Below are 16,399 nucleotides of genomic sequence, written 5' to 3'. Positions count from 1 at the left end.
GTAAAGGTTGCACACTCCTAAAACATGAATATTCTCTCTCATTAAATCCTCATTGCTAGAACGAGGGTCATAGAAGTAAGATTTAGGAGAAAAGCAATGGATGAGGCATGCTGTGAAGCAGATATCCTTTTGAAAAAAGTGCAGGGAGGAAATGAAAAGTTGTTGGAAGAAGAGAACGATAGGAGGGAAGATAGAATTGCATGAGATGCGCAATAACGCTTTGAGTGTGAATGCAATAGTTTCAAAGAAGTCACAGAAACCCACACAAAATGTCTAAGCTACTTACCAATTCATGAGAGAGGGGATCAATGATTTGAAGGTGTAAATATATATATATATATATATATATTCATTTGATGTCTTGCTTATGGTGCTTTCTTTGCTACTTGCTGAAGGTTTTCTGTAGTTATGGCATTTTATAGTTTTGGCTAGGTTGTTGTACATATAGCAATTTTGGTTTTGTTAGTTATAAGATGTGTGATTGATTTTTGTTCTGAATTGATACCCCAAAGAAACAAGAAAGCAAACTAAAACTTCCAAAAATAGTAGCAGCAACAACCACAGAATCAAATTGATAAATAGCAGCAGCAGCCATAGAGCCAAACCAGTAACCAAAACTGACAACTCAACCACCTCAATCAACTACCAACTCCAACAACTTAAACTCCAACACAGATCAAAAAAAGGAAAAGAGAAAGAAAAAGAACCCTTGCATCAGGACCAAACCAGAATTGAGAGTCACCTGGAACAGAAACTGACCTGATATAAATTATAGATTGTTAAAATTCACCTACTACACACCTACCACTACCACCTACTACACACTCACCTACTTCATCTACTCTCCACCTACTCCTCACCTACTACACACTCACCCTCTTCTATATATAGGAATCATGAATCATTGTAATATAAATCATCAATCAATAAATCAATCAATAATATACATCAATATTTTACATGGTATCAGAGCGAGGTTAACAACCTAGTCATTCTACTTCACCGGCGGGCGGCAGTCTCGCCTTGGCCGCCCGCCGGACCTCTACACATACCTTCACTCCGCTGTATCTTCCAACAAGATCCTCTGTGTGTTCAGATCTTTGTATCCATGACACTAAAGTTAGCTACTGAAGCAGCAATCTTGGTCTTGTCAAATTTGCAGGTTCCACGATCAGTACCGGTGTAAGGAGGGTCCTCTTCTCGGATAAGTCCACCAGCTTTGAGTGTGTACTCAAAGGCACTATTCATCAGCCCACCATTGCAACCAGAGTCGCAAGAATCAGCTTCCTCTGGATCACACTCATGGTCACAATCCACAAGTTGTTGCTCGCTAAGGCTCACAAGCTTCCTTGTTGCAAGGAAATTCGCACCCTCCGAGGCCCCAGTGGCACTAAACGACCAGCATGATCCACAAGAACCCTGATTCTTTACGGGCACGACGGCTCCGTGATCTCTCCAATCGAAATCTGTCGGGAGATCATTTGTCGGAAGGATCGGAGCCTTGTTAGCGTCGGATGGAAGCTTGAGGCGCCTCCTCAAGCCGAGGTGTTGTTGGCGAAACTCCGCCGGAGACAGATCGGAGAACTGAGTGACGCCGTGGACCGCCGTGGGGTCGAGCTGCTGGTGGCGGTGAGCCCGGTGTAGGTTAGACTTGAAGATCGAGAACCTGTGATCGTGCTCCTCCATGGTGGCGCCGTCCGAATCTCTCTCTCTCTCAACCCATCTCTCTCTCTCTCTCTCTCGGGCATTGTCTCTCTCTCCCTTCCTTGTAAAAGTCTACAGAAGTCTTGAGATCATACTCGCATTCTCTCTTCTCCAGATACTCCATTGCTGCCTTTTGCTTCTTTCCTTTCTTTTTCTTTTACTATTTACATCCACTTTTGTCCCCCACTTTCTCTCTCCTTTTTTTTTTTTTAAAATAATTTCCAACCCACCGCCCCACATGCACTTTATGATTCCTTATTCCACCCATTTTTTTTTATTCCACCCACCAGCGCATGCTTTTCCATTAATACCTTTTTCTTATTATTATTTTTTTATTATTCTTATTATTCTTCCCACCAAAAAAAAAACAAAAAAAAAAACCTCAAACATTTCAAATTTGCACAACAACCAATATTTTATTCATCTCAGGGATCACCCCGAGCACAATTTTACACAAAAAAAAAAAAAAAAAAAACACACCACAACAACCAACCACAACAGTGGCATTTTTTCTTCTCTACTCTGCTGCCGGTCTCTTCTTCTTGCCTCCGTCTTGGACGGCCCTTGACGGTGTTGCCTCTGTGTTTCCTAGACCACCAAGCACGTTGCCTCCTCCCTGCTCCTCCACTGCAGCATATAGCGGACCTCCAAATCGAAACATCACAGTGGCCTTCCGCTTCAGCTCCTTGTTTTCCGCCTCTAGCACACTTATCTCTGCTCGCGCATCCTTATACATGCGTTGGAGCAGAGCCAGTTGGGCGTTTAAATGCTGCACCTCATTTGTCCTACTCTGCAGCCGGTGCGACAAGTTTGTGACCGCAGTCATGGTCTCCACACATGACTTCAGTGTATATTGATTGGCTTCAATATCTGTTTGCCCTGCCATTTTTTGCTCCACAGACCGCATCGGAAAGTTCAACGGAGCAAACACTGGGGCGCTTGGTTGAGGTTCAGGGGCCACCGCACCAGTTATTTCTCTTGTGGACTCGTTGAGGTCTGGAAAGAGAGTGAGCAGACTACGGGACGAAGAAGCCATTTTTCTGGGCAACAGAGTGTTACAGAGTATCTTTCTCAGCAAAACGAAGAACTTTTCAGAGGTTTCTCTCCGTTTTTCTGTCTCAGCTTCTGCCTCAGCCTCAGCCTCCGTCTTGGTTAAATAGCCGAGGCAGCCACGCGTATCGCGCGCCACTTGACGCCAGACGACAAACGGGCGCGCCAGCCAAGGCACTCACGTGCCTCGCCATCATATCTGGCACGCCTTTTTATGGATTGGGCACGCCTTTTGATGGCACGCCTTTTGAAAGATTGGGCACACCTTTTGAGGGTGCGACTTTTTAGGGGTCCGACAAGACTCTGTAAACTGTCCCGACATTGATTCCGGTTAGCTCCTTCATGGGTCTGACAAGACTCTGTAAACTGTCCCGACATTGATTCCGGTTAGCTCCTTCATGGGTCCGACAAGACTCTGTAAACTGTCCCGACATTGATTCTGGTTAGTTTCTACAAGGGTCCAGCAAGACTCCGTAAACTGTCACAACAACTGTCACAACATTGTCTGCTACAACGATCCGACATGACCCCATAAACTGTCTTCTACATCGGTCTGACACCGCCATCCAGTGTCCTCTACACCGTTATGACACCCCCATACAGTGTCCTCTACAACGTTATGACACCCCCATACAATGTCCTCTACAACGTTATGACACCACCATCCAGTGTCTTCACCAATGGTCTGACACGCCCATACAGTGTCACCTATCCTCTTTTATTTTTATGTATTTTCTTGTTTTGTAACTCTCTCCAAACTCAAGTTGGTTCGTTCCTATCCCCCTTGAGTTTGCGGGGGGCTGTTAAAATTCACCTACTACACACCTACCACTACCACCTACTACACACTCACCTACTTCACCTACTCTCCACCTACTCCTCACCTACTACACACTCACCCTCTTCTATATATAGGAATCATGAATCATTGTAATATAAATCATCAATCAATAAATCAATCAATAATATACATCAATATTTTACATAATGTCATTCATTGAGAAGGGCAATCCTGTGTATGATGCTTTGGTCCATAATGCAATTCTCACTTTGACAAGTGAGCTCCCTATGTTGTGTTTCTGGGAATTGCATTCTATTTATACAAAGTGAGCTCCCTATCTTGTGCAATATCTAGCTTAAGATCACATTGGAAGATGCATTTATTGTACCATACTCTTATTTTTATGAGTTTCCTAAGTTTTTATTTATTTATTTATTTATTTTCTGTCATGGCCTTTATGAATGGTTGTCTTTTTTACATTTTTAGTGCTGATGAATAAAAATAGTAGTAGCATAACTTACTTAACTCAACTAAGCCCTGTTCTGCTAGTACTAGGAGTAGTGATATTGGTCGTGTTTGCAAAAATTAACATTCAGAACTTATTACCTTCCAAACTAGAAAAAAATAGAGAAAGAAAAACATGACTCTGTCTACCCTTTTTAGCCATGTAAAACACATCCAATTTGAATGGGAATTTCTGGTTCACTAGTCTGACCAGCTAATCTGGAACTTCAATGTTAAATGCAATGCTGCATGTGTTTGGACACAGGACACCCACTGATACAAATGACATGGATAAGTTGATACAACAAACCTTTTTTATTTTAATTTTACTTTGGTGAAAAGGAAAATTTATAAAATAAATATATATAATGACACTTAACAGAGGCCAATAGAGTAATGAGTTTCACTATTTTGGCACTCAACCACTGGTTGCAGAGAGTGACAATCATCATTCGTATGGTTCAAGAAGGAAAGGATAACAACTTTCAAATGATCCAAGCATAGCAAGTTTCTATAATTAAGAACCGATGGGAACAAAATACCATCTTGCAGAACAGAAAAGAAAATTCCAAAATAGATAGAAGGCCAACCAAATGCACATCCTTAGCATACATACAAATACAATGACAGAATATACACCCAAGAAGTTAAAAGGCCAATCAAATACAATACACATCCATATCCAATACCACAAGAGGATAAATACACATACAGTGAAGAAAAATTTGCAAAATTTGTGATTCTACTATACCAATAGAAATACACACAAAAGGGGCATAAAAAATAGAGGACTCACCAGAAATTTCAAGAGATTTTTTATGTCAAAAGACAAACTTCAATGGTGGTTTGAGTGAGTAACTTCAATGGTGGTTCGGAGCTGTGATGAAGAAAATGAAGGGCTTCGTTTTAGCAAGGAGAAGAGATTCAATCTTGTTGGGAAAGGCGAGAGTCATTTGCTCTCAATAGTGGTACAGAATAGGCGCCAACTTGGGAATCGGATTTTATATAAAAATGAAATTGAAATATTTTATACAATCACACCTATTTAGAGAGTGTGATTAAAATATATATATAATCACACTTATCTAAAAAGTGTGATTAAAATAAAATGAAATCGATATATTTTATACAATCACACCTATTTAGGGAATGCGATTAAAATATATATAATCACACTGATTTAAAAAGTATGATTAAAAATAAATATTATATATAATGACACTTAATTGGAAGTGATATGAAAATAAATATAATCACATGATAATTAAAAAGTATGATTAAAAAATAGATATATAATCATACTTAATTAAAAAGTGACATTAAAAAAAATGTTATCACACTCAATCAAATCAAGTGTGATTAAAATATCAATCAATTTTTTTTTATCACACTTACATTAAAAGTGAGATATTTTCTTTTACCACGGCTTGCATTTACTATATGTCGTTAATGTGAATCCGTGAAAACCCAATTTTGTTGTAGTGAGGAGAAGAGACCCGTGTGTTTGTGAAATTCAATCTTGTTGGGAATAGAAAGAGTCGTCCTCTGTCCTTCATAGGTGTAGAATAGAGGCGTGAATTTGGGAATTGTATATTTTATATAAAAATCAAATTGAAATATTTTATACAATCACACCTATTTAGGGAGTGTGATTAAAAAGTAGTAATATATATATAATCACACTTTAATTAGAACGTGTGATTAAAAAATATATAAATAATCACATTTTAATTAGAATGTGTGATTAAAAAATATATATATAATCACACTCATTTAAAAAGTGTGATTAAAAAGTAGTAGTGTATATATAATTACACTTTAATTAGAATGTGTGATTAAAAAATATATCAATGATCACACTTTAATTAAAATGTGTGATTAAAAAATATATTTATAATCACACTTATTTAAAAAGTGTGATTGAAAAGTAGTAGTGTATATATAATTACATTTTAATTAGAAAGTGTGATTAAAATATATATATATATATATATATAATCATACTTAATTGAAAAGTGAAATAAAAAATAAATATTATCACACTCAATCAAATTAAGTGATAAAAATATCAATCTAATTTTTTTTTATCACACTTCCAATAAAGGTGAGATATATATTTTTTTCAAAGTGTGATCTGTAACTATTTTTGTAGTAGTGCATATAAAAAAAATAGAAAAACACATGTTTTTTCAACCAAAGATTAATTTGGTAGATGACACATTTCTTATAAAGTCTGATGTTTGAACTTGATGCTTGAACATTTAGGTCTAAAGCGAAATATTTTGGATTGCGATACATAAAAATAAAATTTATTGACTTCCATAGGTAGCATAGTTGTGAAGGAGTTGGATTGGGATGAACTATAAATCTAGGGACTTGCGGTGGCTGCTGTGCCCCTTACATAGCAGCCATTGTTGTGCAGTCAAATGGGCTCATTTTGGGGCTTATTTTGATGATCCGAATCGTTCACATTTTAAAGTACATCGAGTAGAACATACCTCCAAACAATCAAATTAATCGGATATTGTTAACCTTTTCATTCACTCACATTTGTATATATAAAAATAAATAACAATTGTGATTTAAAGTATTAAAATAAATACAAATGTGAATTGATGAAGGGCTATCAATATCCGATCAACTTTATTTTTGACAGGTATGTTCTACTCAATGTTCTATAAAAATTGTACGGTTCAAATGATAAAAATAAAATCCGAAATAATTCCCATGAGCCGCACAATAGTCACTGATGTGCAAACCGCTAGGGGTGAGCAAGGAATCCGTGAAATCCGTAATCCGATCCAGTCCAGTCCAATCCGATAGGTTTGGATTGATTTTTTGAATCCGCGGTTCGGTTCCGGATTGAAGATTTAAAAATCCGTAGTACACGGATTGGTTCCGGATTGAACCCCATGGTTTCGGATTTGAACCGATCCGGACTGTATACAAATAGTATATATTTTTATTATATATCCTCCCCCATAGTATATTCTCTTATTCTATATAAAATCTAAACTCAAACCTAAAACCGTATAACATCTTCTTTTATTACTTTTGTTTGTTAGTTTTTAATTTTAATTTGTAATGGTCTAAATATTTATGGTGAAACTAGTTTTCTTATGGTTGTTTAAATTCTAGAACAATATGTCACTATTATAGAAATATATGTTGCTATTGTGGAACTAATATAGCGCTATGTTTATATTTTTATGAAATTAAAGTGTTATATATATTTTTTTGTTATTTAATTATGTGAATTCGTGGTCCTAAACCGATCCAATCCGTATTTAAATGGATTGGTTCGGATTGGTTCCATGATTTAAACGGATTGGATTGGTTCCAATTTTTCAAGAACTGTAGATAACGGATTGGTCTTAGTTTTATCCCAATCCGGTCCAATCCGGACCATGCTCACCCCTACAAACCGCACAGCAGTGACTCCTGATCCTAAATCTGGACAATTTGGATTCAATTCTCATTAGGGACTTAACCAGTATATATTGTTTGCGAGTGATTATAGGTATTTAAGATTTACTTTAGATTCACCGTGGTCTTGCCCTGGCGAGATTACTTGTCGTAAAAAATAAATTAAAATTTTTACAAAACAACAATCATTAAAAAATTATTACTATGTCCTTTTTTGGGTGGGATGGGAGCCTTTTTTAAGTAAACCTTCTAAAAAAATAAAATTGCTAATAGAAAAGAATTATATTATGCTAATATTTTGAGAGTTTGGAACCTTTTTTCAAAATGGGACTACTTTTAAAAATAGAGCTGCTAACAAAAAAGAAAAAAAAAAAGAAGAATAAGAAAGAATTATATTATGTTCATGTTGAGAAATTTGGAACTTTGGACAAAATAGGGCTCATTTTGCTTTTCACAGTAATAGCAAGTCTAGTATTTATTTGAGCTCTGATCTCAGGGATGGTATCAACATAATGTTGTAGTGTGAATAGGACAAGTCTATTATTTTTCCCCTTTTTTTTAGATTTTGTTTTCTACTTTAAGAATTTATATAATATATATATATATATATATATTTCTTCTTATGTAAGATAGAGGCCTAAGCTAAGGAAGAACTAAAAAACTCTCCAATCTGGAGGCTCTTGAACAAGGAGTTGTTTCAAATGAGATGACGACACCTTAACTATTTTCAGCTGCGCGTCTCATTGAATGACCTACTTATCTATTTGATCTGCACATCCATTTATATCTCGAGCAATATAAATGAGCTTGCATAAGTTCTGTCCAAGACCCTCCGTATTTGAGGTTTCTCTTTTCTACTTTAAGAATTAGCATGTTTGGTACGATAGAATGAAATGAAGTGGGAATGGAATAAAAGTAAAAATGGAATATAAGGTTGAATGGAATGGAATGTCCATTCTCATTAGATTGGTTGGTTGCCAATATGGAATGACATATGAATAAGATGATAATTCTCATTCTCATGTGTTGGTTATACCTATTAAACTCATGAAATGGAATAAATATTTATTTATTTATTTTTGTAATAAGCTAGTAACAAATAAATTAAAATTTTATATAGATCATGATAATATTAATAGTTGTGAAAGTGATGGTGTGAGTTATAGTAGTGGTGGTGGTAGCAGCGATGGCAATAGTGATGGCATCTGTAGTGGTGATAGAAATGATAGTAGGATAGCGGTATTAGATTGTTGTGGCCTTAGTGATGGTAGTAAGGTGGTGTTGTCGTTGCGATGGTGGTGGTAGTGGCGGTAGTGGTGACGGTGACGGTGACGACGGTTGTAGCGGCCAACTGTAGTGGTGATAGTAGTAGTGGCGACATCGGTAGTATAGTAATGGTAATATGGTGGTGTGGTGGTTGTGGCTATGACTATGGTGGTGGTGGTGGTGGTGGTAGTGATGGTTATGGTAGCAATATAATGGCAGTGGCAATGGCGATACGGTGGTAGGAGAACAGAATGTTGGTAGTACCTAAATAATAATTTTTTTTAAGTGCCGACAAAAAAATAATTATGGTAATTCCATGATGAAATGGAATGATTATTCCTTAGGTTGGAAGAAAAAACAAGTATTCCCACATTTTGTTAAGGCATACCAAACAAGGGAAAGAGAATGCAAAGCTAGAATGGGCATTCTATTCTAGATTTTTAATCAAACTTTCAGAAGGCTCCAAATATGAAATTAAACTTATTTTCATCATCAATTTTGGCTTCTCATATCATTAAGGCCTTCAATTTCAGATCAACTCAAGATTTCTGTCAATAAATTACATATTCAATTGAACATCTCATAAATAAATTTAATTCTTAATAATCTTAATTCTCAATCCTCATAACTTAATTAACTCCAATTCAGACATAATTAATCAAATCTCAATTTTATAAATCTGAATAGAGTATCTATTAAACTCCTATATGGTCTGATACTCGAATTAAAATAATTCAATTCACAAATTATACTTTCTTACGCCATTTAGGGTTTCAATTTGAAAAATCTAGAAATTCCCTAGATGTTGATTTGTGATTATGTATCAATTTTAAGCAGTATATAACAATCCCAATCAAACAATCAAGACAGATCGACACAACAATTTTACGTGGAAAAACCACAATTGGACACCTCCAATTGTGATAAAAAATCACGGCAACAACCACAAAACAATCCACTAAGAAGATATAAAGGAGTTACACAGGTATACTCTCAATTACCTAGAGAATCCACGCCCGAATTGAACCAACCTCTATGTGCCTCTTCCAACCCCGTCTTCACCTCGGAATTGTCTTGACGATGAGCCACTCCGAAATCCACCAAAGCTTTAGGCTCGAATCCTTCAAAATCCACCGAAGAACAACTCTTTCTTTTGTGTAGAACAAACAAATAATCCTTTGATGTATACTCTTTAAACCATGAGTTGAATACTCAATCAAAACATCAAAGAAAGCTAGCAAAATATTCCCAAATATGAACCCTAGAACCCAAAAAGAAGATCTGGAGAAGTAATCCTAGATTTGGATTGAAACACGTATTTATAGAAAACTATCTCGCGATCTTCGCTCGAGCGTTGGATTGGCCGCTCGAGCAGACCTACGCTCGAGCGCGGAAAGTTTCGCTTGAGCGGGAAAAAACAACATCCAGTATTTTTGCAGGCGAACAAACTTCTGAAATCCAGCATTCTCCGCTCGAGCGGACAGGCAACTTTGAATGCATTTTTATATTTTGCTTCGAGGGTGCTGCCCCCTGGACCCCCGTGAGCTGACCGGGCAGCTCGATCCCCGTCATAATCAGCGAAGTGGCAATCTTGAAAATATTAACATCACAAACTTCTCTGCAAGGCACAATTCGGGTTGGATTCTCATCTAAACACTCATAGCCTCACTGAAATAAAAAGTGCAAAAACAAATACAACTTAAAGGAGTTTTGTCAAACGGGGTTGCCAAGAATAAAAACCTAACACAATTTTTAATTCCAAAATAAATCATCAACCAAATCATATACAAATTAGATTGAATAATTCTTATAAACCCCAAATTAAATCAAGAATAATGGGTAATTAAAATTCAAATCTCCTTAATTAATTAAATACTAGATATTATACGTTCTAGGGTCGTCACAATGATCTCTTCTCTCTCTCTCTCTCTCTCTCTCTCTCTCTCTCTTTCTCTTCTAGATCTCTTTTTCTTTTTTTTTTCTTTTTTTGTTGATTATTATTGTTGTTGTTGTTATGGTAGATCTGGTGAACAGATACCAATTTTTTTTAGTTGTTGATTATTATTATTATTGTTGTTGTTGATGATAATGACAAACAAATTGCACCAGATAGGGATTATAACAGTTAGATTTAAACATATAAGGGACCTCATGTGGCTCTGATTTGTTTAAAATTGATCTGATATTTTAATAGATAAAATGTTCTGATATATTCAAAAAATTGAATAGATATGTTGAAATAAAAAAAAATATGTTTGATAAATTGAACATACAGTAAAAAAATAAAAAAAAAATAAGAAAAAATATTAAAAAAATTGGATAAATAAGAATTTCAGCAGACAAACGAAAAAAAAAATAAAAAAAAATAAAAAGAAATTAATAGTTAAAAAGTTTAGGTAGAAAATTTGTATAGAAATTTTTTTGAATAGATATGTAGCACTTGTATCTTTCAAAGCTTTTGGGGAAGTGTATTCGAATCCTTTATTTTTGTTTTGAAAATCTTTGGTGTTGTTGTACGTTAGTTTTAGAGGAGTATAATCTGATTTAAACTTGTTGGGTTTGGTTGTTCACACTTATTCTTATCAAAAGTTCCTTGGAGACTTAGAAATTCTATTCTAAGGTCGACACCAGCCTTTCTAAGGGTCGACCCTTACCTATTGGTGAAGTTTCGGGAAGTGTTACTGGAAAATAGGGTAGACACCAAATTGGAGAGGGTCGACCCTCTTATGTTTGTGTGTTAGTTGCTGGAAAATAGGGTAGACACCAAACTTGAGGGGGTCAACCCTCTTATGTCTATGTGTTAGTTGCTGGAAAATAGGGTCGACCCTATCCTGTTTAAGGGTCGACCCCCCTTGCTTATGCAGATTATCTTTTCTACCTAAAGGGTCGATCCCCATGCCTGAAGGGTCGACCCCTGTGTGTTTTTTTTTAGATTTTTGAGGTCCGAATGGACCCTATCTAAGGGGGTTTTTGGGCCTATTATTTTATTTGACCTTAGGGCTTTTCCTCACTTCTATAAATAGGCCCAAACCATTTTTTTCTCCCATGATTTTCCTTCCCTTTTTCCTCTTAAACCGTGATCTCTCTCTTTTCTCTCTAAAACCCAAACTTTTTCACTTAAATCTCTAGATCTACTCACCTAGATTGATCTTTTCACCTTGCTCATTTGAGATAAAGTGTAGAGCTTGTGAAGAGCTTCGTTTTGATCAGGGCAAAACATGGTTTTGTCACCATCAAATTTTGACCTTTCTCTCTTCTCTCTTATCTAAGCTTGAGGTAGGGATATTCTACTCTTTAATATGAGCTTTAACCTAGATATTTGTCATTTTGTATAAATTGTGAGGTTTGGGAAGATTTTGGTAAAAGTTAAGGTTTGGGTTCTAAACTAAAGGGGATTTTTCATGTTGATTTACAAAGTAACCTTGGGGGTTTGTGTATGAGGTTCTTTATTGTTGAACTGGTGAGATTTGGACCTATGGGTTGATATTTTGGAAAAAGGGAAAATTTTTCCCTAAGTTGAGTTGAAATAACTATTTATGTAAATAATAAAATTAGTTTGGGAATTATGAAATTGGGGAAAATGTGATTGAATGGTGTAGTTTGGTTTGATAAATCACACACCTATGGAATTTGATAAATTATCTATTGATAGATTTTTTTATTTGTTTAGATATATCTATTTTGGACTATCGGTGGAGGATAGCTATGATTGTTGTAGAAACTGTATGAGGATTAGGATGATTGAAACTAATCAATTGAATTATGTCATTGAATATGACGGTTTGATTAAACCATTAAATATGTGTTTTGATTGGTCAGTGTATATGATAAAGTGTTTAAATACGTTGTATATATATCTTTGTTTGTGAGGAGATAGGGGATGTACTCCATTGTTTGGAATGAGATAGGGGATGGACTCCATTGATAATTAAGTTGGTCGGAATGTCCAGGGTGAAAATCCCGAAATCTTATATATTTATGGGTGCCGATTCCCTCGGACGTGGTTCCGCAAAATGGCAAGAAATAGAAGTGTTGGATTGATGGATGTAATGAATTGTGAATCACTGAGTTGTAATCTTCTATTGGTTGCTTTGATAATAATGAATTTGGTTAATTGATTTACCCGGAATGGAAGAATAGAAATGAATTGAGATATTGGCTATCTATGTTGAATGACCTTGAAAAGAATATGTATTGGTTAAGAATGTTGTACATTTATCTGATGCTGATATTTTAGTTAATTCTCATATATTGTTTAGTATATCTCTACTGGGCTTTGACTCACCCTACTTGGGAAACCATTTTCAAGTACAGGTGACATGCTGCCTCCAAAGGCATAGCTTGGGAGGCTTAGGGGCTGAAGGCTCCACTTTTGTGATTTTGTTTTTGTGCTGAATGTTTATTCAAGCCAAGGGCTTTATATGAATAGAGCTAGGACTCTTCTTTTGTTGTAACCAAGTAAAATCTTAGAAAGATGTAACCCCGTAGGGTACTTATTCTGTTGTTAACCTTCAGAGTTACATGCTATAGCTTCAGGATGATCATTTGTGAAAGTGTAATGCATGTAATATCTATTGCAATATTTAACTTTGATGAATGAAAATATAACATTTCTATTATGTCTATAGATCTTGTGAATGATTGATTTATGTACTTTTTTGAGGGCGTTACAAGATAGTTGTAAAAATTCATCAGATCAAGTAGTAAAATTCAACAAATAGTAAAAAATTGAATAGTAGGGAAAATTGAACAGATAGTTAAAAAAATTGAATAGATAGGGGACAAATTGAACAGATAGGGAACAAATTTGAATGGATAGGAAAAATTTTGAACAGATAAGAAAAAATTTGAACAAATAGTCAACAAAAGTCAACAAATAAATTAAGAGGTAAAATTGGAAACAAAATTTCTTTCAAAACAAATAAAATGATTTCTTACCAAACTATTTCACAAAGAATGAACCTCTCACTAATAAAAAATATTCACTGGATCTAATGTTTTATACCTTCTATAAATTGGATTTATGACCAATTTTTTCGTACAAAAAATAATGAGAGTGATGTCACAAACTTTTTGGTTTTTTGGTTACGGGAGATCCTTCGGGTGCATACCATATTCATGCTATTATAAAAAAATTATAATTTTATCATAAAATTATGTATCATTAATTATAAAATGCATAATCTTATCACAAATTGATATAATAAAATGTTCAAAATTTTATGGTTTAAGTTGTAAAAATTTATCAATTTATGATCAGATTACATATTTTATGATTGATATTATGTATTTTTGTAATAAAATTACATATTTTGTAATAAGGTGTATATATTATGCATCGTTTAGTAGTGCACAACATAACTTTTCTTTTACCACAATAGGAAATTTTTTTTATGAGTTTATTGGCACATAATAGAATGAAATAAAAAAATTATAATTTATGAGCTTATAACTTTTCCTTCATCGTTTAGGATTTTTACTCGTTCAATTTAAACTTCCGAAAAAAAAAATTATTGACACATGATAGAATGAAATAGGTAGAAAGTAAGGGAAAGAGAAAAAAAATAAAATACAATTATGAATTTCTTTAGTTTGAAAGTGGTGAAAAAGAAAAGAAGATTAATTTTTTATATAATTCATATTAACATTATAATTAATTTTTAATTTCTTGTAAAAAAAACCTAAGAAAAATTGAATGTGTAAGTTATCTATAACTGAACTCTTAAATTTTTCTATATTATTCTTACAAAATTTTCATCTTAGTCAAATATTTATAAGAAAATATATTTTCTTTTCTATTTTTTTTTTAATTTCATTTTTTCTCACTTTCACTTTCAACCAAATTTTCTTTCTAATCAAAGGGAACCCTAGGGAAAATAATCACCTAATTTTTTCTAATTTTTTGAAAATCGAGTTTTTTATTTTTGAATTTTTTTTTTTAGTAAATTAGTAAATTTTTTTAATATTTTACGTATTTTTTTTTTATTTTTTTAGATACCAATCTATATGTCTATCATATTAAAAATTCATTTTTTTTTTTTAAAAGTAAAAGCAACGATGATGGTGGCAATAGTTACAGTGGTGGAGTGTAATAAGCTTCTCTACTTAATTATATGTTTAGAGGGGAGTGAAATAGAGAGAAAACAAATTTTATAACCCACTTTTTCAAAATTTTTTTTTTTTTTACGAGAGCTATAACTCACTTTCTATACTGGTCTAAAGTAATCAAAATTAGGTTAGGTTTGAATTAAAGATTTAAAAAATATTTATGGAGAAAAAAAAAGAAAAAAGAAAAAAGAAATAAAATAGAAGCTTATTTTTTTTTTTCTCTTTCATTTTCTTTCTCTCATCAAATTTCCACTTTAATTTTTAATCCTAATACGGTGTGAAAATTGGTAAATTAGACCATCTCTAATAGATTATGCTATTTCAATCATAGCAAAATTGAATTTTAGCATGTTACAATATTAATTTTTTATATTTTAAGAAACCCACTCTAACATTAAGTAGGTTATTTTTCAACACGTATATAATTTAAGTTCTACTACATGAGTGATTTTGTATACCTAATTATATATTTGCAATGTCTTTAAATTAAACTTTTAATTAAAAAATGTTATCTAATAATTTAATATTTATAAAAACTTTGATTCATTAGTTCATCATGATAGCCAACACCCTAATTAATTGAGTTCAATACTAGTACCATATGATTCAATCTTCTCAAATCCATTTCAAACTCAATTGAAAAAAAAAAAAAAACCTCCACTGCTAAAGGTGCAAAACATTTCACCTACAGCCATGATTTCAAGCTCCAAGTTCATACTCGATTCCTTTTAGGATTGCCAAGTCTTGGATTCATGGAAGCCGGGTAAATGAAGAATATGAATCGTCATATAATGACTTAGAAGAAACCTTGATTACATCGCAAAGAATTTCAAAATCCTTATTCCATCTTCTGCGGTCAGATGAGTAATTTACTGAATTTTCAAATTGATTTTTGCAATCACGAACTTCTTCCTTAACATCATTTACTTTAACTGCTATGCGCTTATAGTCACCATCATAGAAGAGTTTCTTGGTTTGCTCAAGGTCTCTAATGGCATCCTGATAATTTTTGTAACACGAGCCATATCGGTCTGTGAATGAGTTGTATCTGTCCTTCCATGCATCATATCTGTTATCATAACGAGAATTAAGAACCCCAAGAATGTCCCTAGCCTTAGAGGATGCTAAGTCAATTGCAATCTCAGTTAGGCCACGAATATCAGCAACTGAAGCACGCCAATCAGATTTCATAAGCTTTATGCACTCATGCTGATCAATAGTCTTAGAACATATTTGCTTGAGCTTAGTATGTTGTTTAGCAAAGGAGGGACCAATCAACATGAACATGAATACAAGAGAAACTAGCATGGAACAACTACCAAAAAACGATGCCATTTTCAATTCTCTATTTCTGGATTTGTTTTTTTTTGTTCTTCCCTCTTGGCTAGTATGGGAAGTAGGAGAGACTCTTATATAGTACTTTTAATTTAAGGGACTCTCAATTAAAACATTTGATCTTGTGTTTCACGAACTGCTATTTAGTATTTTAACAGAAAATTTATTTTGAAATTGAAATTTTATTTAATATATTTATTGCATCTTTATAAGTTTCTTCTCAAT

General features: G+C 34.0%; 1 protein-coding gene and 1 pseudogene across 1 annotated transcript; both read right to left on the bottom strand.

Annotated features, from left to right (window-relative positions):
* Positions 1–923: 923 nt before the first annotated feature.
* On the bottom strand, positions 924–1,901 carry LOC145802918 (cysteine protease RD19A pseudogene; annotated as a pseudogene).
* A 13,688-nt stretch (positions 1,902–15,589) lies between these two features.
* LOC145802686 (pectinesterase inhibitor-like) lies at positions 15,590–16,174 on the bottom strand. The gene has a single exon (XM_082895452.1). It carries the CDS (start codon positions 16,172–16,174, stop codon positions 15,590–15,592), a length of 585 nt encoding a protein of 194 aa, XP_082751578.1.
* Between the last annotated feature and the right edge of the window lie 225 nt (positions 16,175–16,399).

The sequence above is a fragment of the Camellia sinensis genome, chromosome 11 (assembly GCF_055761805.1).
Source record: "Camellia sinensis isolate YWXY chromosome 11, ASM5576180v1, whole genome shotgun sequence".
Classification (NCBI taxonomy): domain Eukaryota; kingdom Viridiplantae; phylum Streptophyta; class Magnoliopsida; order Ericales; family Theaceae; genus Camellia; species Camellia sinensis.
The sequence above is the reverse complement of the archived record's forward strand: the minus strand, read 5'-3'. Positions and strand labels throughout refer to the sequence as shown.